This window comes from Drosophila novamexicana, unplaced genomic scaffold (assembly GCF_003285875.2).
Source record: "Drosophila novamexicana strain 15010-1031.04,08,12 unplaced genomic scaffold, DnovRS2.1 tig00001151-arrow-arrow-pilon, whole genome shotgun sequence".
Lineage (NCBI taxonomy): Eukaryota > Metazoa > Arthropoda > Insecta > Diptera > Drosophilidae > Drosophila > Drosophila novamexicana.
The window spans coordinates 484,698-512,185 of record NW_020824842.1 but is presented as its reverse complement, the minus strand read 5'-3'; the positions used below and the strand labels follow the sequence as shown (position 1 = coordinate 512,185).

Genomic DNA, 27,488 nt, shown 5'->3' with positions numbered 1-27,488 from the left:
TTATGCGTTCACTGAGCTGCTTTTTGCGTATGTGACTCGAGATTTTGCGCATACGTACTGTTAATTTTACGTTGCGCGAGTTGTGTTTGTTTACAGAGCTCCGTATAATTTAGACTGGCTATTGCCTAAGCAAGTTAAATAGAAAAAATATATTAAAAAAAAAACCTGAGAATTGTGCTAAAAGCGCTGCATACTTACATGTAAACGGTTTCCATTCTCTTGTTGTAAAACTGTTAACCAACTGTTGCGCTCACAGAGAGCCTGTTAACTTAACAGTCGCTTTTTGGATTCAGTCGCATAAAACTCATTGAGCGGACTGGCGCGACGGCGTCTGCGTGCGTTTACAATTTATTATTTTTTTACAATTTGTTTTTGTTGTGCATTGAAGCCTTGTTTTGATTAAAACGAGTCGAAAAGTGTTGAATTAAGTGTCCGTAAATGCGATACACAAGCGTTGCAATTGATAAATATAATTCGGTATTGTTGTTATTGCGGTTTCCAGAGTAAAGTAAACCCGTTTACCAACACGCACAGTGTTTGGAATTGTTTGCATTTGACTTTGCTCTTGCTTTTGCTTGCTGTTGCGCGCGGCTTTTAGATGCAAATTTCATACACACTATGTACAAAGTTAATGCAAGAATTTAAATAAAGAACTAATTAATATTCAATGCATTCCTCCTTGCCGCGCTGTACAACAACAACAACAACAAAAACGACAACACCAACCACCACCACAACCACAAGAGCCAAACTGCGACGCCAACGCTGGCAAACACAACAACCACTACAGTTAGTAAACTGTAGCAACAGTTGGGGCGGCAAATAGAAATAAGCGAACAGCATTAAAGGTATGTACATACATGTGCACGCAAATGCACTTATAATGCACACATCTATACATACATACATACATACACATATATACATACTCCAAGCTCCGCTTTATAAGACCAGCCAATGAGATTTGCGCCCACTACAATAAATATAACGGTATTGAAAGCTGCGTCGCTGCCTGCAGGCCGCCGCGGCCGTCCAAAAGCCCAACGCCCTTGACAGCTGTGTGCTGCGACGTCAGCAGAAACTCAATTGTGAAATGCAGCGAGAAAAAAGAAAAGGCAAAGGCATCCCAATCAAATGGAATTTAGCCGGTTTCCATAAAAGCAGACAAACTGCCAGACGACGACGGCGGCGGTGGCAGCGGCAGCGGCTGCGGCACACAATTCTCAAGTGAGAGCGTCTCGCTGCAGGAGTTATTGCTGACGCCGGCAGAGGCCGCAGCAGAAGCAGCAGCAGCGAAGATGCCTCGCAAGTTTGTTTTGGGTTGGGTTTCTGCTTTTGTTGTGACTTTCGCAGCGCTAGAAAGTACCGCTAAGCTGGTATCCTCTGGGCCCAGTAGGGTGGTGTAAAAATGCAACTCGAATCTTGTATAAAGCTCAGCCCAATCCACTTGGATTCCACATTCCATGCGAATGAGACAAAAACAACGCAAAAATACACCCATTAAATTATGCAAATTTTTAAAAATTGAATAACAAGCAAAACACAACAACAATAATGACGAAAAAAAAAAAAGAAATAATATTAACAGATACATTTCTTATTATTTGCTTGAGAACTTGTTCTTTTGTTTGACATTTTGTGGCTTTTTTCACCTCTTTTTTTTTATCTTTTCGTAACCGAGTAAAAAGTGAGTCGAACGTGCGCTGGTTTAAAACGTTGAGAAATTCAGAAAGGCAGAAAGGGGCACAGAATACGTTTCAGGCGGGCATTTGACTTTAGGCATACCCTTTGCCAGATTCACAGCTATGTTGTTGCCTCTGAAGCATGCCAAGTTGTATACCCTTTTATTTAGTGGCAAATCTAAAATCTTGATTCATATAAAATGCTTCTTTTTGTATTTGTATATCAACTTGTATTTGATACGTTATGCTTGGTTTTAATACCCTTGCGGAGGATATTATGCATTTCTCGTGAAATGCTGGATTCTTTCTATTTCTGTACAAATAGTCACGCACTTTACTGTGTATCTCCCTATATATCAGAGTAGATCAACTTTTTGCAGAAAAAGAATTCATTGATAATACAAAAAATGTACCAACAATCTGCAAGGGTATTTAAAGTTCGGATATACCAAAAATAACAACTCTCTCATGTTTTTCTATTGCCCATTTTTGATGTGAAGTCCGTGTTTGGATCACATACATAGCTAAATACATATTATGTATAAATGTATTTAATTAGCATTTTTCTCTTGTATCAAATGATTTGATTGCGCAAAGGTTACTCGAGGCAGCATAAGAAAAGAAATTGGTTCAAACTGTGGCTGTCATAATTATGCAGACAGCGACACTTGCGAGCTAAATATTTATGTGCGCAACAACGTTTTTAGTGTAGCGCCACAACTCAACACTGTCCAACATCATCATCATGATCATCTTCATCATCATAATTATCGTCATCGTCATCCGCTTGCCATTAGCCAGCTCGTATAAACATCAACGGTGCAAGTCGAAGTCGAACTATTGCCAAAAACATGTGTGTGACAGGCAGGCAAATGCAGTTTGTGTGTCACAGCAAACAGAAGAGTAAAGGAACAAACGGTACCCAGCTAGAGATGGGCGCGTGCAACAGACTCTGGGCACAGCACGAAAAATAGAACAACGATATAGAGCCAAAGGTGCGATGTAACCCAACAAATTAGATAATTCAACAATGAAGGGAATTTCTTATCTTTTTTTTTATTTCTCTTTTATTAGCTAATTTGTTGATGCTGTGCTAAGGCATCTTAAGCTAGCTTAACACTAATGAAATTGAACATACTTAGCATTACATATTAAGCTTTAAATTATTATCCAAATACCCGGCTTGGGAGGATCCTCCGAAGTCTCCGTCGCTTTCTTCTGCAAAGCCTTCTTGGGATGGGCAATATCTGAATATCGCAGCTTATCTCAAGCCGTTCTCGAACTATCGCCTCATCTCTAGAAATTTGCATATTATGTTGTTTTTCGGATTCGTGCTCGTGCCTCGTAGCTAAGGTCTGCGGCCCATCTCTGGACCTAACACACATGCAAACAGTGAGCGCTAAAAGTTTACCGCTTTGTTATGCATCATGTGCACACTGACACAGTTTTTGGCTGCCCTTGCCAATTATTTATGTATGTATATGGAAATACACATAAGTACATATGTACATATGTTCAGTCAAAGTATTTCAATTGGCAGTGCTTAAGACTTTAAGTACAAAAAGTCATTTAATGCTAATTGGATGATTCTACAACACTGGCAACTTTGTTGTTTGACTAAGCTTTGCCAACACACACACACACACACATATATTTGTTGTTTATTCTAGGTTCACTTACCTGTATTTTAAAGTTAATTAATCATGTGTAATTACAAAAGTAATTAATCAGCAAATTATTGTTATTTATATTGCAAGTTAGGCAAATCTTGTGTGAACTATATACATATAAGTATTTATAAGTAAAGTTATTTCGAGCATTCATCAATTTTGATGAACAACTTTTTTCTATGAATTTATTCTTATAGTCTGAGCTATCAGTTTCAATTAAAAAAACCTGTGAAAAACAAGCCAATTTCTTGAATACAGTTTTCGCAGAAAATCTTTTTTTCAGAATTTCCTTTTGTTTCCTTTTTGTTCTGTTTTCAAATACTATAGAATTTTCAAGTAACCCTATAGGGTTATCATCTAGAAATCTGTGCATTCGATATTATGAAATTTAAATTATGTATAAGGTTATTTTTTATGGGATTTTGTAGATACGAATTAACTCTGGCGTTTAAACATTCCAATTTGCAATTGCATTTTTTTAAGTCCAATAAAAGGAACATCATGAACATATGTATGTATTTGCATGAAATATTTAAATGTGACTCTCTTCGCCTTTCTCGTGTCCCTTTTCCTACATCACTCAGTCTTTGTCTCTTTTATTATCCTCCATCCGCTGCCACACTGAACAAATCTTGATTTTATGAGAAGCGCATAGAAAGGCAATACGTAGCTTATGGCTCTGCATTGGGTATCTGCGAGTCTTGCTTGTTTTTTGTTTGTTTTTCTCTTTTGCCCACGTTGAATACGCAATTTAACTGCAAATCGAGTATTTTTTCAGCGTCCCTTTGCTGCCATTCAAAATTGGATGCATGGATGTGCATCAAGTGCTCATGTTGCATGCTGGTCGTTAATGCGAACTGACATGCCTCAGAATTGGCTCGACAGACGTCAACGCCAGCACTTTTATTGTTAACTCATTCTGCGAATACGAATCCTCCGTCGAGAACCGCGAGATTGCACAAAGAGATTGTGGCACATCAAATTACAGTGAAACAAGTAAAGATGTTGCTCAGTCATTACTATACGAATGCGGAATACTCTGTCATCAAACTGTGACTCCAAGGCAGTGGGTTTCAAACTATATCCCATATTAATCTTCAATTGGGAGAATATGTGTATGTAAATATTTAAATGTAACAAATATATTATGCGAATAGACGCAACGCAAGGAAACTTACAGAAATTTCCAATTTGTAATTGACCAACGTATACGCCCTTTTTCGTTTTGACAGTAGAGTATTATAACAATGGGATGACTGTTAAGAGCTTTTTCGGAATTTGCCTACATTGCCATTGCACATACATATGTACATGTATATTATATTCATATGTAAATACGAGCCGAGCTTTTGAACTGTCGCTGCTTAAAGTGCAGTTAGAAAGCGGCGCTTTTGAAAAACGAAGTTGCCAATTGGCAGGTCACACGGCGTTGCCAGCCAAACTCAAATGAAATTCCTTTAATGTTCTCGTTTCATATGTGTGTTTCTGTGTGTGCGTGTGTGTGTGTGTGTGGTTGTTGTCTGTATGAGTTGTATTTTTCTTTTATGTGTTTTTCCATTTCACACTTCTTTTTATGCGCTGCACGTTTTGTGCTGTTGTTGTTGTTGCAGCTGTGCGCATTTCTGCCTGCCGGCTGCATAGTTTTTCCATTGAGGGGGAAAACTTTTCGACAGCAGCCACCAACAAACAACAACAACAACAAAAGCAACAACACATTGCCAATATACTGTGTTGAAGGCGGCCATAACGGTTTCAGTGCGTTCATTGGCACCAACTATTCAGCAAAAGCACCAGCCGAAGGCCTTGGACATTTGCATCCGAGAAAACGCTCGAAACCGGACGCACTTTGTCACCCACCGTCACATTGATCTTTAATGGCGCATCGCGACGTGTGAGTGCGTGATGCATGACATACATACATACATACATACACACACACATATTACATACATGCATATATATGTATGTTAGCGATGGGAGTTCTAGTTCATTTTGAATATGTTCAGTGGTTCATTTTGTGAGTCGTGTATTGAAGCAGTTATTCACTTTTCATTTACTCTTGTCCGTTTTGATTTTAGTTTAGTCGTCGTTTTCTTAGGGTAATTCAATAAAAGACAATTTATTAACTTAATATGCATATGTCTTTATTAAAAAACTGACTAATGTAGATTCACATATACGAAAGCTTAAAGTATTGATATCATATTTTGCTCAACAACTAAATAAACAAAATGTTTCTTTTATAAAAAACAAAAAAAATAAAGAAACTATTCTATGGCTGCTCATTTTAATGAGCCGTTCAATTGAACTTGTTCCAATAACATTGCAAATGTGGCAGCAGCTTTTTCCTGTCTGTTCCCATTTCAAATGGCACAATTTGAAATGAAGAAGTGACAAAAAACTTCTTAGCATGCCGTAAACGCATGTTCACAATGGCAATGGGACGCAACAAAAAATTCAAGTATTAACATATGCATATGTATGTATGTATGTATGTATTAATAAATTTATGTATACGACTAACGGCCAAATAGGGCACATCCGTTTTCCGGTCGCTGTCATCGTGTGCAAAATAACGGCAAGCAACAATAACATCGGCCCTTATTTATGGAAAGGCCAAATTGTTGTTGAACGAATGAGTTCAAGAACCTCACGCACACGCCGTGGGGGTTGTTCAGAGTTGTTGTTGTTGTTGTTGTTGGAGCGGCAGACGCAGCCTTCGTTTGTCTTGCGTTTAATTAAAAACGCAGTCGCAGCTGCAGTCGAAGCCAATTGAATCAATAGACTTCACTTAACATTCGCAATTGAATTGTCTTCTGCTGCGCACCTACGCTTGCAAAAAGCCAAACAATGCTGCCAGCTTGCGCGAAATCAACTAGACTGGAGACAAGTGCGCACAATGCGGCGTGCGCGCGCGTATTGTTCTTGTTGCTCATTTTTTGTATAGCGTTGCCTGCCAACGCGCACGCACGCACGCACGCACGCAAGCGTTTTGTAGTTTCCATTGTGATTACATGTGTATGCATTTACATATTTATTATATGAATATGTGTAAGTACAAACACACACATTTGTTCAGTTATTTGCATATTTATGCGCGCTTGTTTTGTTGCCAGTTCATTAATGAAGTCATCCAGTTAAATCAAGTTTTGCCCCACGCTGGCAATGTGACGATTGTTAAAATCCAAGTGCCTTTATAGTAGTAATTGTTGTTGTTTTTTTTGTTATTTGTAACTGTTGTTGTCTTTCTTGTTGTTTTCCCCGTTGATGACATCAGCAGCCAGCGCTTAACGTTTGCATTTCGTATTTTGCACTATTATTGTTTTGTTGCATTTCCAATACACTAGCAAGTCCAGTGCGAGAGAGTGAGAGTAGGGGACTGGAAGTGGAGTGGGCATATGCGTAAATGATGCCCTATTGTTATTGCTGTCAAATGGTAAACAGTTACTTCAATTGAACTCAATTTGAGCTACGAACTGCCGTCATTTCGAGAATCGTTAAGAATATGCGAGTGTGTCTGTGCGTGTGTGTGTGTGTGTGTGTGTGGCTGTGTGTTAATTAGATTTTCGTCATCTCGAGAGGGTCTTGAGTGGCAGCGTTCTGATTGTTGCTGCTCAGCATATTTGGTAATTCTTCGAGCCATAAGCATAATTAACAAGCCACTTAACAAACAAGCATGCACACACACTAACACACACATATGTACATACGTTGCCAGGCAGGCATTTAAACAGCATCATTTTTGACAGTTTCAAGTGGCGCCCCCACAGTTAACCGTTAGGTGGCAATGTGTGTGGTTGGAGTTAATGCGTTAATATCCACACATGTATACATATTTCTGTGTGTTTGTGTGCATGTCACATAAACCCTTTGACAACGGCAATAATAAATGCAGCAGCTCGTTAAATTTAACACTTTGCCCACACACACACACACACACACGCACACAAATTTGGATTGCATTTTTGTATGCAGCTCGAACGGAGCCTATGTTATGTGTGTGTGTGTGTGTGTGTGAATATTATTTTGAACTTTTTCCTTGTTGCTTATTGCACGCACGTACGAAGGGGGGGGGGGGGGGGGGGGGGGATATTGCAATATAAATCAAACACCCTCCGAGTACAGGCGTCAGCGTCGTTGCCGGCGCCACTGCTGCGCCTGCTCTGCTGCTGCGCTGCTCTGCTGCTGCCTGAGTGACCTTCGCAGTCCATAAAGAAGAAAAAATAAAAACGCACGCGAATAAAATCGCGCGCGATTTTATTAAGATTTGTCGTCGACCCCAGCGGCCTCAAATGAAATAAAAGTATACAAAAAAAAAATAATAAATAAAAAAAAAATAAATATTTTTTTAAAATTCGTTTTTGGCTACGCTCTGCATGCTTTTAATTCAAATTGCGCAGTCTGTGTAGGTAAATGTTTATTTTTATTAACATACATACATAATTATAAAAACATTGTACACATCGTGTACTTTTCGTAATTGTGTCCGCCATGTGTCACATACATGCATACATAGTATTTGTGTGGCCAATGTGTACAAAAACTAGTTTGAATGTCTGGCCCAAAATGCCATCCACAATTTGTCTGGCAGCCCGCCCAAGGCAAGCCCCAGATTGGCTCTAAAGCTCACACGCTCTCCCTTACTCCTACACACGCGATGCCCAGTGAGTGCGAAATGAGTGAGACAACAGACAGATGTGACCAATTCTACCACTAGCCTAGAAGCTGCTGTAATTTCCAGGCACAGCTTCCAATGAAATGCACAACGCAAATCAATAGCATAATCCTTATCTGGAAGTGGAGGTGTTGAAGTGAATGTGAAAGCGGAGAAGGCAGAGAGAGAGAGACAGTGGAATTTGGTAAACAGCTTTTGCTTTAATTGGAATGAGCTCAGAATGAGTGTAAGGTCCACTTGGAAAGCCCACGCCGAGCCGATCCACTCCAAATCTTTGACATACTTTTTTGCAACCCATGCCTGAATTTATTGACCACTCGAAATAGAAAAACCGCTTCTTTGGTATCATATGGCAATGAGTTCCATATAGCTGCTGCTGCTGCTTCCTGCCCACATTGTTGGGTTAAGTCAAGGCAAATATATTTCGTCTTAACAGGCAAATTCAATTAGCGAACGTTTCAAGCCCGCCCCGCCCCGCGGTGTTGGAAATTAAAACCAAAAACAAAGTCAATTTGATTTGACAGCCAAAAACAGCATTTGCCAATTGAAAATAAGAGTATTGACAGTTGGTGCGCTAATGCACAGACTCGTCCCATTTGTATATATGTATGTACATACATATGTATTTTCATGTGCGTGTGTGTGTGTGTGTGTGTGTGTGTGTGTGTGTGTGTGTGTGTGTGTGTGTGTGTGTGTGTGTGTGTGTGTGTGTGTGTGTGTGTGTGTGTGTGTGTGTGTGCTAGTGTTTGCCTTCCTGGTCGCCTGCTCATTCCAGGCCCCCTCTCTTTCGTTCTCTCTCTTGCTCTCTCTCTCTCTCTCTCTTTCTGTCGCCCGCACTATCATATTATTGAAACGGTGTTTTGACTTTCAAGTTGGATACACAACTGTGTTTGCGCTCTATAAATAAAGACAACTAAAAATGGCAATGTATGGGTTTGGGTATTCATTTTTCCTGTAATGTTTACGACCTGCCATTGGCCGAACGAGTGAGTGAGAGGCAAAGAGAGGAAACTGCGGCTGCAGCGAAAGCAAACAATTTATCAGCTCTGCGGGATGTGCTGGAAATGGGTGGCCATCGGTTTATTGGAACTCTCTATTGATGGGTTGAAAAGGCTGTGCCGTGCGAGGGGGGGAGGGGGGGTAGCTCTGCTCTGCATAAGCTCCGGCAATGGCAAAAATGAAACGTTAATTGCGTTGACGCTTTTTCTGTTGACGGTTTTGTCCCATTATTGTTTGTTTGGCTTCGCGGATTCCCATCTCCTCCGACACTTTGATGAGTGTGGTTTAGTGGTTTTTATTTGTTTTTCTTTATCAAAGCTGACGCCAAGAAATTTCGAGAGCTCATTATGCTAACACACCCCCCCCCCCCCCCCTTCCGCCGCCCTCTCGGAATCTGCCAACTGTTTCAATTGTGACTCAATTAGCTGGTAAACAACTTGGCGTAACTTAACTGTAATTAGTTCTTTGAAATTTACTTAACTCAGCTATTAATATGGGAAAAAGAAGAATGTACAGCAATTCTTAATCAATGTCAGCTGATTTGATTAAGCGTGTCCATCTCCAGGACTATAAGAGTAAGGGCATCCACATCCTACTTTCTTTGTTAATGGGCCGATCTCTTGTGTGCTATAGCATATATATATACAGTATATATATATATATATATATATATATATATATATATATATATCTGAAACCTCATAAGCATTGCCCAATGGGTGGATGTTGCCTTTGTGGGGCATCTCAATATTTTCGTTGCTTTTATCTTATCTCAACAAGGCTACATTTTGATGCCCCTTAAAAACGAAACATTGTAGTCGGGCGCACATAACAGCGCAATACTCTGTAAATACAGCCGAAGTCAGTCTACTCTTCTCTGAAACTGTTATCCCCAAGCAGTTACTCTCAAACTGTGAAAGGGTGGGCGTGGCTGCCAGCTTGGGAGGTTGTCCTAACGCTTTGCTAGAAATAGGTTTGCTCAGCTTCTCGGCCTGCATATACTCACTTTTACTTTGTAAACAGAGTGAAAAGAGGCCTATAAAAAGGCACAGCAATTGTTGGAATCTATCTGCACACATGTGCTGTGTTGTTGTTGTTGTTGTTGTTGTTGTTGTTGATGTTGTTGTAATTGCAGTGGTCTGACTCATTTGGCTTTTGTTGCTGTTGATTTCTTTGATTATTTATTACACATCTTGGCACTTTTAATGTCTGCCTCACTGCTGCTGCCCCGCCCCGCCCCGCCCCGCCCGCTGGCTGATGACGATGACGACGCCAAAGATGACGTGCGATGCGCAGCAGCGTTTTAAAAAGAAAAGCAAAACAAAGACAAAGCGTGAAAGAACGGCACACCGACGATTAAATACCCTTGTCGACATATAGCTTACGGCTTAGCAAATTGCACACAAAAACAGAAAAGTTTTGATACATCATTTTGATCTATTTTTATAACCTTGCAGAGGGTATTATAATTTTGTCGTGAGATTTGTAACGCATAGAAGGAGACATCTCCGACCCCATAAAGTATATATTTTCTTGATCAGCATCAACAGCCGAGTCGATAGAGCCATGTCCGTCTGTCCGTCTGTCTGTTTCTATGCGAACTAGTCTCTCAGTTTTAAAGCTATCTTAATGAAACTTTGCAGAACTTCCTCTTTCTGTTGCACGCAGCACATCTGTTAAAACCAGCTGGATTGGACCACTATATCATATAGCTGCCATAGGAACGATCGGTCGAAAATTAAGTTTTTGTATGAAAATACATTTTGTTTATCAAGATATCTTGACCAACTATTTTCCCTGTGCTTCTTAGATACGGGCAAAGCACTATAAGCATCATGAAAAAGTTGGGTCTGCAAGGGTATTAGATCTTCGGCGTGCCAAAGATAGCCTTTCTTTCTCGTTCCCATTCAATTTACGACCGAATGCGCATATGACAGCCTTATGATATATGTAGTTGTCCGATCCGGCTAATCTCGACGTATGCATTGCCTGCAACACAAAGACGGACTGAAGCAAAGTTTGGTTACAAAAGCTTTAAAACTAGATAGACTTGGCTGTTGCTACTAATGATGAATACATATGCTTGATATGTCTTTTATGGTATACACATTCGATGACAAAATTATAATACCGTCTTTAAGGGTATCAAAACGAAGGCAACTGCAAAGCGGGCGATAAAAATGCATTTCGTAATGTTTGCTGTAATGGGCAATGCATATGGGGGATATGGGATATATGAATGATGCAGTTGTCCAGTTATCAAGCCGGGCGGCAGTCTAGACACAAATGGAAAGTGCAAAATGGAAGAATCACGCGATGGAACCCAAGCATTGGTTAGTTGACTGGACAATGCGCTTGGGGCTAAAAGAGAAATGTTACCAATCAGCTAAGATCGTATCTAATGTACATGAGCATTTCAGCGAGCACTTTAGATCGCATGCAATCCACATGCGTTCATACGCATGTCGAAACCAGGTGGCAACCCACACCATACGGTCCACATGCGTTCCACAAAAAAGTTATTACATAATCATATTGTGCAGAGCTTAACGAAATGAATGCACATACTCTACACACGAATGAAGACTGACCGATGTCGCGCCGGTGTGTCGCACACACACACACACACAGATACGCACTTGTAAATGTAATTATAACACGCACAACAACAGCAACAAACAGCGCCTGCTGATAATGATAATGTGGGGACAGCAACAACAATGACAGCACATTGTGGCAACTGAAAATGATGCGTGTCCAATGAAAACTTTATCAGCATAAGTGCTCCCATTTCTTGGTTATCCATTCGGCTGGCCCACATACCACACACACACGCACACACACATATACACGTACACATATACACGTACACATATGTAATGATGATGAGGATGACGATGACGATGACGATGTAGCTTAATCGCATTCCTATTGCTTTGCCGTTGTTGCCTCATCTCTGTAGCTCCCTTTCTCTCTCTCTCTCTCTCTCGCTCCCTCCTCCTCCTGCATGCTCTCGGCCACTTTTGGTGTTTATGACCCAATTTGGCTATTGGAACGTTTCGTAAACAGCCCACCGCTGCCATTTCCGCGCCCAAAAATAAAAGTGAAAACTTAAATGTGTGTGTCGCTCGCTTACTTTCCGTGCCTCCGCCATGTGTGAGTGTGTGTATGTTTGTGTTATCAACCGCGGCATTCTTCATTTATTTGCCCAATGTCGTTGATTGATTAGCTTTCCAATTGATTTCCTATGAGCTCTGCCGATCTGGCAACACCGCTGGCGCAACAGCAGCGTCTCAACGTACAGCTGCCGAAGCGTGCGCGCGCGCGCCCGCACACACGTGCCTGCCGGCGCGCGCGTCACCCAACACCGTTTATGCGCGCTGGCAGAAAACGTCCAAATGCGTCGTTGAGTGTGCATATGTATGCGTGCATGTGCGTCCTGTTCATTAAAAAGAAAACAAAACAAAGCAAAAGCAATGTAGAGCAGCTGCACCCGCTGCGCATGCGTGTTTGTGTTTGTGTATTTGTATTTGTATTGGTGCGCGTGTGTGCTTGTGTGTACATACATACATGTGTTTGTATTTGTCATGCCGTGTCGCCTGTAGGCGTCTCAGTTGACAATTTCACGCCCTGCGAAATGCACGCAACGCATCATCCTCTTGTTTTCGCTCATCCACTCGTATTCGTACTTATCGCCCGCTCTCTTCCTTCTCGTTGATCGCTTTGCAGATGTCATTGACGAAAAAGGATCCGTCGCTGCGTGTTGCTGCCTCAGATCCCCATTTGGTTAGCCTGGGCGGCGGCCGCCTCAGCACCGCTGTCACCATCCACTACATACATATTGGTGAGTATGAATGCCTACATATATACATAAGCCCCTTCGCGCCCAGCTGCCCCCTTGCCCGGCAAGGTCAGTAGTTGTAAGCCGATAAGCAGAAGTCAAGAGACAGAAACTCAAAAAACTGTACATAGAAAACAATTCAATACGCAAACGAAACGCGCGAAAGCGACGCACAAAATAAAAACAAGAAGACAAGTTTTCGGCTCTCCTATTGCTCGCCGCGATAAGATCCGCACAGTGTGACTCAAAGAAATCCTAAAAAAAAAAACTCGAAAGCTTTTAGGATCTTAAGTGTTTGGCTAAATACCATCATAAAGATAGTGCCCTTTTATATATGCGTGTAAGCCACATAATCATATTGCTTCTAAACTTGGAAGCTAAAAAATATTTGACCATTATCAAGACCCGAATTGAGCTAGTTTAACAAAAAAAAAGTCGTTGGAAAACAAAACTTCATGGTTTTCTTAACACGTCAGATACTTCTTTTTAGTATCCGAAAAATGTAAGAAACTTATCAAAGATCTTTTGGTTTTGTAAGCTGGAGTCTTAGTCAAAAGTCATAAAATTGCACTTGGTTGAATAGAAATACCCAACAACTACACCCCAAATATAACAATTGAAAATTGGAAAACATAGCGAGGAATTGGCTCAAAGCGTTAGCCAATCCAATGGCAAAGTTTTTCCAAGGCCAGTGAATGAATACATATATATATATTATATAATACAAAAGCTCACGTGTCTTTCCGTTAGCATTCAAAATGAGAATAGTGTATTTATAATTTGTCGGGCGGAAATGAGAACCTATAAAAAAGTTGTTGAAAACTACAAAAATATATGATGTGTCACATGAAAAATGTTGTTAGTCGCAAACTTCGACCCTAAACTGTAGATATTATTTTATTATATGGAATTTCAGGAACTTTCTATTCATATCTAGAAACCATATGTGATCCTTATTCACGGTGTAATCAGACCTTTAAAAGTTGCATTGCATTTGGTGTTTTTTGCTGTCAAACAAATTGATTGCTTACCAGTGTGCGTAATCTTTGGCCCGAACCACGGTAACATGCCTTGACGAGGACGCCGTGTGTGCTTGTTGCTCCGCGCGAGCTGAGATAAGAGCGCCCGTGTCAGCTCAGCTCAGTACGCCTGCTCAGCCTGTTGCTGCTCTGCTCTAGCTAGGCGAGTCACTTGCAGGCCGAGCTCGCGTGCGTGTGCGTGTGAGTGAGAGCGGCGGTACAACGGGACAACGAGAGACGGGTGTTGAGTAACGACGTTAATAACAGTTATAGTTTACAGTTACAGCTTAGAGTTGCGTTTGCAGTTACGTTCACGATTCAAGCTACAATTACAGTTATGGAATTTGTGTAATTTGTATTAAAATAAAAAGATTTGCTTGATTGGCAGGTGACACAACAATTGGATCGGCGCCCAGCTGCAGCATCTCGCTTAACGGCAGCGGAGTCCGAGCGCTGCACTGCACCATATACAGAAGCGAGGGCAACGAGGTGACTTTGGTGCCCGAGCCGGAGGCGCGGCTGCTTATCGACGGCGCCCCACTCGAAGAGGTTGAGGAGGCGAAGTTGACACAGGGTGCCATGATCACCATTGGCAATTCGAACTATCTTCGCTTTAATAATCCCGACGAGGCGCAAATGATGCGCTCAGCGATGGGCTCCAATGAGCGCATCTCCATGCCACAAATCGATTTCACGCAATCCGGACGACCCAGCGACAGTCAAACGCTGGAGCTGGAAAGCTTCTACGAGAGCATCATAAATCCAATCAAGAGCAGCAGCAACAATCGGGATGGTGGTCACAACATGGATCTGCATGGTGTGGTGCAGTGTCCCAAGGTGTTTAGCTCCGATCTGGTCACGGTCAATATGCCCGCACGCGATGTGCTGGGCCAGAAATACGCGAGCTTTGCCCGCAACCTGGCCGAGAATCATCGCGGCGAAAAGCAGCTGAACAATCAGTATGCCAAAACATTAACCAGCAGCGGCGCCAACGGAATTGGCCACAATTCCGGCTACTGCAATATACCCAGCAATGCGGCTGTCTACAAGCAGCAGCAGCACCCGCAGCAGCAGCAGCAGCAGCACCCGCAACAGCAGCAGCAGCAACAGTTGGCGCAGCCTGTAGAGCTGTTGGGAAAGGTGAACAATGATCGGTATGATCGTTATCCCAAGCCGGGCACCTATACCGCCGGCAGCCTGCAAATATTTACCATGAATTGCATCAATACGGAGCTCAACAGCGGCGCCGAGCTGGAGGACATGCTCAAGATTTGCACAGAGTATGCGGATCGGCAGCAACAGCAACAGCAGCAGCAGCAGCACAATAACAGCAACAATAACAACAATAGCAACCATACGCTGCACAATGCCAGCGCCGGCAGCATCACCTCCTCGCCAATTGTCCAGAATCGGATCAAGACAAACGGTTCGCTGCCGCGAGACAAGAAGTCGCCGTTCCAGCAGCACGCGGGCAGCAGCAGCAATCTGGCGCTGGTCAGCAGCTCATCGGGCTATGAGAATGTGCGCCTGCTGGGCCCCAATCGGGTCGAGATCAATGGCCAGCTGCATGTGTCCACAGCAGCATCGACATCGACCTTGTCGTCCTCGACATTGTCGTCATCAGCTGCAGCTGGCAGCGCCAGCCATGAGAATCTGCCCAGCAGCACGGCGAAGTATGTGCCGCAGAGTCCGCGCACCAAAATACGCACCAATTGCATGTCGCCCAAGAAGGATGCCTCTTTTAGCAGCGCCTTTGCCTTGGCCAGCTCGACACCAACGCCGCCAACGGCTGTGGTTAAGCCACCGTTGGCGCCCAAGCCGCCGGCGCCCAATCAGCAGCGCGACTATGAGCAGCTATTCAAGTCCTTTGAGCGCAAGCAGCAGCTCGAGCAGCTGGAGCAACAGCAGCAGCAGCCAATTGGCCGCCAGCTGACGCCCGCCAAGCGCTCCAATAAGAACATCAACAATCTGACGCTCAATCTGAATGAATCCGCCAGTAGTCAATCGCCCAAGCCCACTCGCAAGCCAGCGCCGGCGCCGCGCAGCATCAATGTGGAGCAACGGCAGCGGCGCGAGTTGCAGCAGCGCCGCAAGCAGCTCAAGCAGGAGCTGGAGGAGCTGCCAGCCCCGACGCACAGTCACGAGGTATTTGCCATTCCTTAACAACCAATCAACCTTTGACTAAACCCAGTTTTACTTTTGCAGCTGGAACCGAGCGTACAATCCGCGACAACAGCGGCAGCATCCGCAACGCGGCCGACGGCTACAGCGACTCCGCGGCAGCAGCTGCTGGCACTCCAGAATCGCATCCATCGCCTGGAGGCGCAGCGCAATGCGACGCGCGTGATGGAGGAGAATCAACAGGCCAAGCTAAAGCAGTCCATTGAAATGAAACAGGATCAACTGAATAAGTGAGCATGTGCACCCACATTAACGACCATGGCTATTCACAATGGACGCAGCTACAACTGGCCGAGTCCATATGGTCCTTGTAAAATAGTCGCTTAGTTTAGTATGAAAATCCCTTCCAGGATATTTCTCTGCAAGGGTATTTAGTCTTCGCCCTGTCAAATATAGATCTTCTTTCTGGTTTATTCCCAGCTTCACGAATACCTGTGTTTACAGCTCTTCTTATATAACTCGGTATATGTTATCCGTGGCTAGAAATCGATACCTTTCGATTTTACAGAGACGGACGACGTTGTCAAAAATTAAAGCCCTAAGTCAAACCCAATTTCTTCAGCCCTAACAGCTAACTAAAGTTAATCTTTGAGTCCTTAGCTAGATCAACTAGTTATATATATTCCATATCCCATATCCCATATATCAGATATCGCAAATATAACTCACGTAAAAGTCGTTTGTTTAATCCGATTATCCAATAATATGTTCGAATACCTGAAAAAACCCGACAAATATGCAAATCGAGTCGAATATTAAGTGCTCTATTGGGCTAGACGAGAACTATAAAGATTGTATACAGCGTGATCGACGTGTAGATACCCTTTAGCAGGCGCTGCTGAAGTTATGTGCTTTTGTATTATGGTTTTTAGAATGTCAGAGATTGGGGTTTCCATAAAAAACAAAAACAAATAAATGCTATTTTAAATCAACTCCAAAGATAGGAGAGGAATGTATTACACTCAGAACAAGCTAACACCTGTTGGAGCATTTAGGTATGCCCATTTGTGTGCGCCTTTTTAATAGGTATAGGGTATATAAATCGGAGATAAGTGCACTGTGGCTGGCAGTTGGGTTTAAGTAGTTTGGCTGGGCCCTCATTTGAATAGGCAATTACGTTTGTCTAGTATTGAAAGGGGTTTGAACTGAAAATCGGATTCGTCCAGGTGAAAAATTTGCGGGCTTAGGTTTATGGGCGCATTCGAGTACACTAGTCAGCTAACTTCAGTTAAATTGGATTGAGTTTCTCAAATTGGAATTTCAGTTTTCACGTGCTTCTGTTTTGTTAAGTTCGTTCAGTTGGTTTTTGTTGCCGTGCCAGAAGTGAATCACAATCGGAAAACAGAAGAAAACTTAACGTTTGCATTATTGTTTTGCAGACTGCGCGCCATGCTGAAGCAAAAGCCGAACAACGCCTGCCTGAAGGAGGAGCTGGAGCATGTGTGCGAGTCGCTGGATAGCGATCGCAAGACCTTCGAGGATCTGGAGTTTCAGTACTTTGAGGAGGAGTCGGAGCATCATGCATGCCACGAGGAACTGAAGCGTCAGGAGCAGCGCCTAATGCTGGAAACGGAGCTGGCATCGCTGCGCATCCAGCTGGGTCCCGATGAGCCCTCAGTCGAGGAGCCAACATCGCCCACAAGCGGACGCGCAACGCCCGCTTCGAACGGCGGCAGCAGCAATCTGGTGAATGGCGTCATGTCGCAGTCGCTGTTCGGCTCCGCTGAGCTGCTCTGCCCGAAGCGGCACAATCAGGAGGATCTGATGTCCAGGAGCGTTAACGAGAACATGTTCCACAACAACAAGATCGAGCTGCCGCATGGAGCACAGGTGACAAGCACACCGAAGCGAGCACCTTTGCAGATTTACGATGCCGGCAGCTGCGAGCAGATTAGCTTCAATTTATCGCTGCGCAGCGACAGATTCGAAGTGAATCCGCTGGAGCGACGTGTGCCCTCGCAGGATGACATCGATCGCAGCTGTAAAGTAGCCAACGATGCGCCCATCTCGACCAGCCAAGGAGCCAGCACCAAAATCTTTGACAGCATCAAGGAGATCGAACGCAATCGCAAGCTGCTGCTGGCCCAGCAAGGTAAGCGCAACCCTTGCCCTTTGAGCTACCTCATGCTAATCTTTGCCAATTGCCAACCGCAACAGGTCATCAGGTCATCGAGCACGAGCGCCAAAAGATGTACGATCTGAAGAAGAAGAGCCACGACGAGGCACGCACCCAATACTTGCTCTCCACTCAGCAGACAACAGAGCCAACGATTGAAGCGCCGCCAACCCAACACGCTCCAGTGAACGCCAAGTGAGTGTGCCACCACACATTCTGCCCCACATTCTGCCCTCTAACCAATCCGACTACCATCTTGCCCACTCTCTAATTGAATCAACGGCTCGGCTCGAATGCAGCCGAGGAGTAGCTCCAAAACATTTGGGTTCAAGTTGCCTAACCCCCCCGACGGCGCATTCTTTCATTCGTTCCACATGCTTGACAATATCGTTGGCGCTCTTAATTAATTGTGCAGCTGACAATAGATCTGATGCACCACCCTTACACTGTCCAACAAAGCACTAGATTCGGTAAAAGTTCGAGTAGCTTTCACTTTGATCGCCTTGATACCATCTATTTAGCTTCCCTTTATAAACCCATATTCATTGTTTACTTATTATTTCTATATATGATTTATTTGCCATATCTTATCAAGTTTCTAATATTATTTTAGTTGCAAGCAATCATTATTGATCTGGCTTTTTAATTAATTAAAATCGATTATTTAGACATCTGTCTATCAAAGAGCTCTTCATTCATTCAAATGCATTCATAGGAATGCAGGACAGATTATCTAGCGAGAACTTAAATAAAATATTTAAAAGGTACAGCAAGTGCCTGGTAAACTTTGACAGTCAAGTCAGTTGACAAATAAACAATAAACGAATAAACGAATATTTTGAGTTGGGTTGAGGTATGGAAAAACAAGCCTAAAAGATAATTGGTTAAAGTTTACAAAGAAAACCCAATTGGTTAGTTCCAGAAGGGTTTTATTATTAACATTCTTATTTGAATGTTAAAAAAAAAATGATTTGATTTTTAGAAGCATTTAAAATATGGCTACAAACAAAAAAACCTATATCTTATCTTCGGGCTTGTTTCGTGAAACTGAGATTCTGTAAACCCAAATTTTGGTTCGATTAGAAATAGAGAATCCTTTTTTTATATTTATGTGAAACTTAAATACGCGAAAACAACAGCAAATTGTTTGAACCAAACCGTCTTTAAAATGTGAACCAGGTTGAACCGGTTCGGCTTGCCGCATTGCCTAAAAATTGCAATTCTAGTTTTTGTAAGTTCTCATTTTCGAACGATCAAAGTATAATTTCAATTTTTTTCACATATTAAAATTCGTGCAGATCTTACATATTTTTTCAAATTTAATCCAGATATTTTCTAAATGTGCTTGCATAAGTGTGTTGTGCAGTGTAAATGCCTTTTGGGTGGCGTGCACACTCAACCCGTTGACTCTATAATTAATCAAATTATTTGCTAATAGCAAAACAATGCGGTGACTGCGACGACGCCGACGACGCCGACGACGACGACGGCGGCGGCGACTAATTGTGAGTAGATTGAAAATGAAACCGGTTTTCGATTTTCAAATTGTTAGAGCAACAGGCAAACAGAGAGCAGAAGAGTTACATATATATGTACATACATACAATAAGGCAACAAGGCAAATATTGTGCGTGTTGATTAGTGTGGTTTTTGGTTTACTCATTGGCGACACACGACACCCGTTACTTGCCCAAACCGAAATCGAATTCGAATTCGAGTTCGAGTTCGATGCCGAATTCGCTCGCGTTGCCGACTTTGACTTTAGCTATTTCGAAGATCGCTCGATCGGTCGGTCAGCTAGTTAGTCAAGCGACGGCGGCAACGACGACGTCACCTGAAAAGCAAGCGTGCTGCAATTACAAACGCAGCTGGCATCGCTGCTTGTGCTGATAAGCAGCTTATCAGCTGCTTGCCTGTGTGTGCGTGTGTTTGCATCAGTCGCGCTCTCTTGCTAACTCTCTCGCTCTCTGCTCGTGTGTCTGTGTGCGGGAGAGCGCCTTTTTATTTGCCAACTGCCAACGGCTCGCATTTTATGCATTGTGTCCGCCTCATCCATTGCCGCACTCGGTTCCAATTCCGATTCCGCATTTGATTCCGATTCGCAGCGCCTGTCGCTTAGTCAGTCAAACAGAGCGCGCCACAGCAGTCGCCGTCGCTGTCGCTGTCGCAGTCGCAGTCGCCGTCGCAGTCGCAGTTCCGCAGGCTGCATTAGTCATCGCGATGGATAAGCTAAATACGCTGATTCCATGCTGGTACGCAGCAGCAGCAGCAGCAGCCGCACAGCTGATAAAACGATCTCAATATGATAAAAGTGACTAACTAGGCATTTAATTCATGTCCTTGCAGCGGCGGCAAAGATGCCAAACTATTTGAGAAAACCGAATTGCAGAAGCTCAACGATGAGACAGCACAACAAAAGACACAGCACGATAAGGAGAACAGTGCGTCAGGTGACGGCAGCGGCAGTCCGAAAACAACAACAACAGCCGCAGCAGCCACAAGCCAACAGGTGAGTAGCCAAAAGTTAACCTAGGCCAAACGCGAAACGAAAGTCTTCCATTTTATGTCTTCCGCTGGCAGATCTGTCTGCCCTCCCCCCCCCCCCCCCTTTCCCCCCTCCCTCTTGTGAATGCATCGAAGGTCATTCAATTTATGCGCCCACACGGCACATTTGTAATTTCAAACAATCGCCACACGTTTTGTAAATAAACAATTTGAAATCTGCCCAAATACAATTTGTGGTCCACAAGATTTACAAGCCCCCACATCATCAGATCGAACATTCATCGATTTCAAGATTACAAATCTGACCCCTTCCTCCATCCATGTGTTAGAAATGTTAGACAAACACAATTGCCATAGCCATCATTTGCGAATACCCTAGACAGAGCCGAGTGCAATGCGGCGTATTTATTGCTAAAATGCCACGTTACTTGAGCACAGAGTAAACAGAGCGTCTAAACAAATGCAATATCCTGTTACTTGAAATGATATCTCAGAATGTCGACTACAATTTCCTAGATCCGGCCAATAGAACTGCATTGGGATATATACGAATAAGCCCTTGTTTTAAAACCAACTGTGGGCTGAGAAACTTGTGTTGATACCCTGGAATATGTATATATTTGCAAATGCAACTATATAAAAGCATTGAGCTAATATATTACTTTGAGCAAACGTTTACCACATAAATCGTAAATACTATCCCAAGTAACTCCACTTAGTTAGATACCCTGTAAGGTGCATATAAAGAGCATGATAACCAAGAGGTGGCATTATATTTTGGACAAAAGCTTCCCACATAAATCGTATATACTATCCCAAGTAACTCCACTTATTTAGATACCCTGTAAAGTGCACATAAAGAGCATAATAACTAAGAGGTGGCATATTATATTTGGAACAAACGCTTCCCACATAAATAGTATATAGTATATCACATGTGACTCCACTTATTTAGATACCCTGTAAAGTGCATAAGAAGAGCATGATAACCAAGAGGTGGCATTATATTTTGGACAAACGCTTCCCACATAAATCGTAAATACTACCCCAAGTAACTCCACTTAGTTAGATACCCTGTAAGGTGCATATAAAGAGCATGATAACCAAGAGGTGGCATTATATTTTGGACAAACGCTTCCCACATAAATCGTAAATACTACCCCAAGTAACTCCACTTAGTTAGATACCCTGTAAGGTGCATATAAAGAGCATGATAACCAAGAGGTGGCATTATATTTTGGACAAACGCTTCCCACATAAATCGTAAATACTACCCCAAGTAACTCCACTTAGTTAGATACCCTGTAAGGTGCATAAGAAGAGCATGATAACCAAGAGGTGGCATTATATTTTGGACAAACGCTTCCCACATAAATCGTATATACTATTCCAAGTAACTCCACTTATTTAGATACCCTGTAAAGTGCACATAAAGAGCATGATAACCAAGAGGTGGGATTAGCATAAATCGCAAATATTTTTGTTAATGTACCCAAACATTTCTATAAATAATGACAGAGGTATCTTCCAGTCGAGCAATTCAATAGTTATGCATGCACTGAACTCGCATACTAGAAACCTGTTGTTCAAGCGGCGATAAGAACAGCAAATATACGCGTGTCAACAGTAAAAACTGTTAAGAATTAACGCTAAGAGACTTTAGAAAGATAGTGCTTAATTGGGCAGTACCAAAGCAGGTCTATAAATAATAAGATAAAGGTTACTTACCTTTCGCTCCCAACACGATTCAAATGTCTAATGCAAAAAAGATCGAAGATCGTCAGAGTGCGCGTTCTCAATCTACATGCCAGGGCTGCAAACCGAAAACAAAACACTCTCTGGTTTCGGTTCACGGTTTAAACCAACTCTTTGCTCTTAAGTTTGGTTCATTTGTCAAATAGTTCTTAAGTTGTAAGGAACTAATTTCATTTTTAATTTAATATTGCAATCAATAAATATTTTTATAAACAAAATGCGGGCTAAATTTGATGTCCACCCCAAATTGATATTTATCACATTTGGTTAAATAAATGTCATGCTTGGTATCAAAGTTACTTTTACCTTGGTAACGAGTCTCCCTTTTGCCCTTTTTGACAACTTGTTTGACGTTCGTTTTGCCTTTAAATATAAATTTATAAATGTTTATTTTTAAAACGAATCGGTTTGCAGCCCTGGTATTGACATTTTTAACATATTTTTAAAAGTATTTTCAATTATTTTCTCTTTCATCTTTAAATTTATTGGCATTAACTATTTTAAGAGTTGTTTTATACAATTAAAATAAATATCACCACAAATCCAACCTTAAGATCAAGTATGATGAATTTTAAAAAGTATTTTTTTTTTTCTTTTTATCTAACCTCAAACTCAATTCCTAAGAATTATCAAATAATTTGGTTACAATCCGTGTATTTTACAGATTTTCCTAAATCGAAAACTGATAAGAATCATATTATAGACTGAATTTGAAAATGAACAAATGGCCGGGGCAAAGCTGTAAAATATCAGATAATAAAGTTAATATGTTTATGTTTTTTTTTTTTATTTTTAAACAAATTCCTTCTTAACGGCTATATACAAATATTAGCAGGAATTGTCCGGCTTTGCCCGATACATATTTAGTTTCATTTATAAACAAGTTCTGGGTACATTTTTGGGGACACGTATTTATTAATTTTTCGTCTAGAGTTTTGCATTTGAGTTTGGAGCAGCATATTTTATTATTTTTTATTAATGTCAATATTATTTTATTAGTCATATAATTGATTAAATTAGGATATCATCATTATTATTAAAATTAGATAATTATTGTTATTGTTATTACTATTATTATGAATATTTGCATATGTTATGAAGCTAGTTGTATTCCATAATTATTATTATTATTATTATTATCTTATTACTATTATTAGTATGATTTGATTTTCACTTCACTTGCATATCAATATTATTTCACCGCGCATTGTTGGTTTTATTATAATTCTTTTTTTTATACCACATATACCATATATTACCATTATTAGTAATAATAGTAATTCGTATTATTATTATTGTTATTGCTACTGTTAGTAATATAAATATATATAATATTTATAATAGTTGATTTCTATAATGATTACATTTTAATAATAATTATAATTATTATAATTATTATTATTATTATTATTATTATTATTATTATTATTTTTGTTATTATTGTTATTATTATTATTATTATTTTATTTATTTTTGGTATTATTATTATTTTTATTGTTGTTATTATTATTATTATTATTATTATTATTATAAATATTATTATTATTATTATTGTTATTATTATTATTATTATTATTATTATTATTATTATTGTTATAATTATTATTATTATTACTATTATTATTTTTGTTATTATTGTTACTATTATTATTATTGTTATTATTATTATTATTATTATTATTATTAAATTTATTATTATTATTATTGTTACATCGTCTGGGTCTAAAGAACTAGTTCACTTAACCACCTACTTTTTTGATCGAGGCATATAACAACATTATAGACACCCTATCAGCATGTTACGGAGCTTCAGTCCTTGTTATATTATTAATTGTTATAGTTGGTCCAAATTATGTTTACATTGGATGAATATGCCTTGGAGGTCATCAATTTTCGCTGAGTAGACAAAAGTATTTGATAGATGACACACAAAAATTGTTTGGTGACTGTTTCCTTCGTCTCTGGAGCATGTCAATGCACTTAAGGATCTCTTCCTCTCTCTCCCTCTCTCTTTCTCTCTCGCTCTCTCTCTTTCTCTCTCTCTCTCTCTCTCGCTCTCTCTTTCTCTCTCACTCTCTTGCCCTGGATCGTAACATCACGATTGACGGCCCCGCGGCATCGGCAATCGATCGTCAGCTCGTTAGTCACGAGTTTTATTCAGTTATTCAGCGTCTCGACAATTTGTTTGCCATTTTCATATATTTTTGTTTTTACCAATGTTTATTTTAAAAACAAACGCCCCCGTTCCCGCCCCCGCCGCATCCTGTCGCACCGTGCTCTGTTCTATGGACTACACTTATTAATAAGTTTATAATATTATTTCTTTATATATTCGCCGAAGACGCCAGCTGATGATTTTCTGGTGGGGTCGTCAGTTTGTGTCCGCTGCTCGTTATGCGCACTTCTCACTTCTTGTTGTTGTTGTTGTAGTCTTTGTTGTTGCTGTTGTTGTTGTTGTTTACCTTGGTGGCAAATTTTGTTTACAAGTTCTAGTACCATCATCAGTGGCAGCCGCAGCAGCAACAGCAGCTTCTTCGATCTTCGTAGAGCGCCAATAGACCCATAAATTGTGTGCGCCTCATTACGATTATAATTGGCCGAATCTGTGAATCTCGTATCCCGATACGCTGCCGCTGCTGGACAATGTTCGTGTGCGCCTCGTTTCATTTTTGGCCACAGACCCGCGCCCGTTGCTAATTCCGCATTGTTTTTTTCCTATTTTATTCCGCATTCACATTCGGATTTGCACGGTCGACTTTTCAAGAGCGCGTTCGAATTCCCAACAGCTTCAAGCCAAACAAGGCAGTCAGCTTAGCTCGGGATCATGTCTGTCTGGATGACCTATGTGCAGCATCGTCGCATGGATGCGAATGCACGACAGCGCACAGAACTCTATTATCTCGTGAGTGTGTGTGTGTGTGTGTGTGTGTGTGTGTGTGTGTGTGTGTGTGTGTGTGTGTATCTGTGTGTATGTGGCATGCCTGTTCGCTTCTCTTTCAAGTGTGCGGAATTGCTTTCACTTGTAAACTGCTAAAAATGTGTAAAACAACACAAATTAATTAAGAGCCAATTTTAGATCAATTTACATTACAGATGGCAAAGAAATCAATCATTATTGCAATTATTTAACGAGTTTTGAAGCAAATCCGTTGAAAATTGAACACACAAATTCCATATACAAGCTTTTCACTCATTTTCCACACATATTGATGGAATCCCGTCTTAGTGCAACTACAAGTTTTTCACTCATTTTCCACAGATATTGATGGAAGCCCATATTTGTGCTCACTTAACGAATTAAAGATATATGTATATATATGTATTGATAGATGGATGTAGCCATGTACTAAATACGTTATTTTGTTTGTGTTAACATTCCCCAAGCGTCAAGATGTATATTTATTGAACTATATCACAAAGCTCATTTATAGATCTTTAAATATATAGGTCGAAAAACGTTTTTTGTATGGATATATACAGGGTATCCCTAAGCAAACCAGCTACTTTGCTTCACACACATATCTGTAAAAATCGTATCAAATCGGGCTATTATATATCGTATGACTCCTAAAAGAACAAATTACGGACGTCTGCAAGAGTATTAAATTTTGGGCTTAGTATTTGAAACAGCGATACAAAACTGCGTGTGGCAGCCCTACGATTGAGTTGCTAGACAAAACGAATTGGCAACTCTGCAACTGAGCAAATTTAACATGATGTTAGAGTGCTTGTTAACCCGACGTAGCCATTGTGGGGTTAAACGCATTGGCCAGCGGCCAACGGCCAGCGACCAGCGGAATGCGCAGCTTTGTCCCTGGCATAGAAAAGATCTTTTGGCTTTTGCGCGGCTATTTATAGAGTTGGACAACCCGCTAACCCACTTGCAACAGCTCTCTTTTGGCGCTCCAAAGCACTTGCGACACGCTCTTTTATTGGGTTTTTGTTTGGTTATCCACAGCAACGGCATTCACAGCCGGAACTGGAGCATCATGGACTTGTCGCGGGGACGACGGCGCGCAGTCCACGTCCGCTCTCCGAGGCCAACAACTGCGAGGCCGCCATTGAGGCGCCAAAGTTTGCCAACGGCGATGCCGCGTCTGAGAACAAGCGCGCCAGCAGCCATAGCAACTCACAGGACACCGCCTCGGCGGGCAGCGGCAGCGGCAGCGCTGGCAGCAGCAGCGGTGGCGGCGGCGCCGGCGGCAACGGCAGCAGCAGCAGCGCCAGCACCAGCGGCGAAAGGAAGCGCGCCCTGCCCAAGCATCAGCGGCCGCTGACACGTTACCTGCCCATCTTCTCGCCGGATCTGAATCTGCGGCATCACATCGAGACCGCCGGCCATCAGATCGATCTCTGTCCGCATGTGTTTGTCGATGCGCATAGCTGTCGCGGGTGAGCAACAATATGATACTGATTATATGCAAAATATACAAATATATATATATAAAATATATAATGAAACCCATTTCAGTTACCTGCACAAATTGGGCGCCACGTTTCATGCCTGGTCGCGGCGCTGGTTTGTTCTGGATCGTCAACGCAGCGCTCTCATCTACTACTCGGATAAGTCGGAGCGCAAGCCACGTGGAGGCGCCTACTTTGCCGTGAGTACAACAAAATAAACATGGCTAAGGCTATCAAATATGAAAACTTGTCTACTCCATTTGCAGACCATAGACGAGGTGTATTTGGATCATTTGAATGCCTCCAAGAGCGGTCGGCCCCATTGTACCTTCATTGTGAAGACCAAGAAACGTAGCTATAATCTGCAGGCTGCCTCGGATGCAGCGGCACGCATTTGGATTGATGCCATCATAACCGGCGCCCAGGGAAATTTGGACTATTAAAAAACACCTTTGGCGCCCAACACACACACACACACACACACACACACACACACACACACACACACACACACACACACACACACACACACACACACACACACACACACACACACACACACACACACACACACACACACACACACACGCACACACACGCACACGCACACACACACACACACACACACACACACACACACA

The 27,488-nt window shown here is 41.8% G+C and overlaps 1 protein-coding gene and 1 long non-coding RNA gene across 6 annotated transcripts; one reads left to right on the top strand and one right to left on the bottom strand.

Moving 5' to 3' along the window:
- Positions 1-44: 44 nt before the first annotated feature.
- LOC115766454 lies at positions 45-1,511 on the bottom strand. Its single transcript, XR_004018208.1, has 3 exons — positions 1,367-1,511; positions 199-616; positions 45-125 (listed from the first exon to the last, which is right to left on the bottom strand). It is a non-coding gene; the product is annotated as an uncharacterized LOC115766454 (long non-coding RNA).
- LOC115766448 (pleckstrin homology-like domain family B member 1) lies at positions 614-27,345 on the top strand. 5 transcript variants are annotated; one of them, XM_030710376.1, is made up of 10 exons: positions 614-848; positions 12,756-12,870; positions 14,275-16,031; positions 16,092-16,297; positions 17,447-18,159; positions 18,225-18,378; positions 20,530-20,692; positions 26,402-26,835; positions 26,915-27,047; positions 27,114-27,345. In XM_030710376.1, exons 2-10 carry the CDS (start codon positions 12,756-12,758, stop codon positions 27,288-27,290), a joined length of 3,852 nt encoding a protein of 1,283 aa, XP_030566236.1. In that variant the 5' UTR covers positions 614-848; the 3' UTR covers positions 27,291-27,345. The 5 variants fall into 5 exon arrangements, with proteins under 5 accessions (XP_030566236.1, XP_030566237.1, XP_030566238.1 ...); XM_030710377.1 differs by lacking the exons at positions 614-848; positions 12,756-12,870; positions 14,275-16,031; positions 16,092-16,297 and adding an exon at positions 17,151-17,233 and having other exon boundaries at positions 27,114-27,342; XM_030710378.1 differs by lacking the exons at positions 614-848; positions 12,756-12,870; positions 14,275-16,031; positions 16,092-16,297 and adding an exon at positions 17,330-17,390 and having other exon boundaries at positions 27,114-27,342.
- The last annotated feature ends 143 nt before the right edge of the window (positions 27,346-27,488 follow it).

Coding starts and splice junctions, on each gene's coding strand:
- LOC115766448 (XM_030710376.1), top strand. CDS start 12,756: ATGTCATTGACGAAAAAGGATCCGTCGCTGCGTGTTGCTGCCTCAGAT. Junction 16,298..17,446: donor AAACAGGATCAACTGAATAA/GTGAGCATGTGC, acceptor ATTGTTTTGCAG/ACTGCGCGCCATGCTGAAGC. Junction 20,693..26,401: donor CAGCAGCCACAAGCCAACAG/GTGAGTAGCCAA, acceptor GGTTATCCACAG/CAACGGCATTCACAGCCGGA.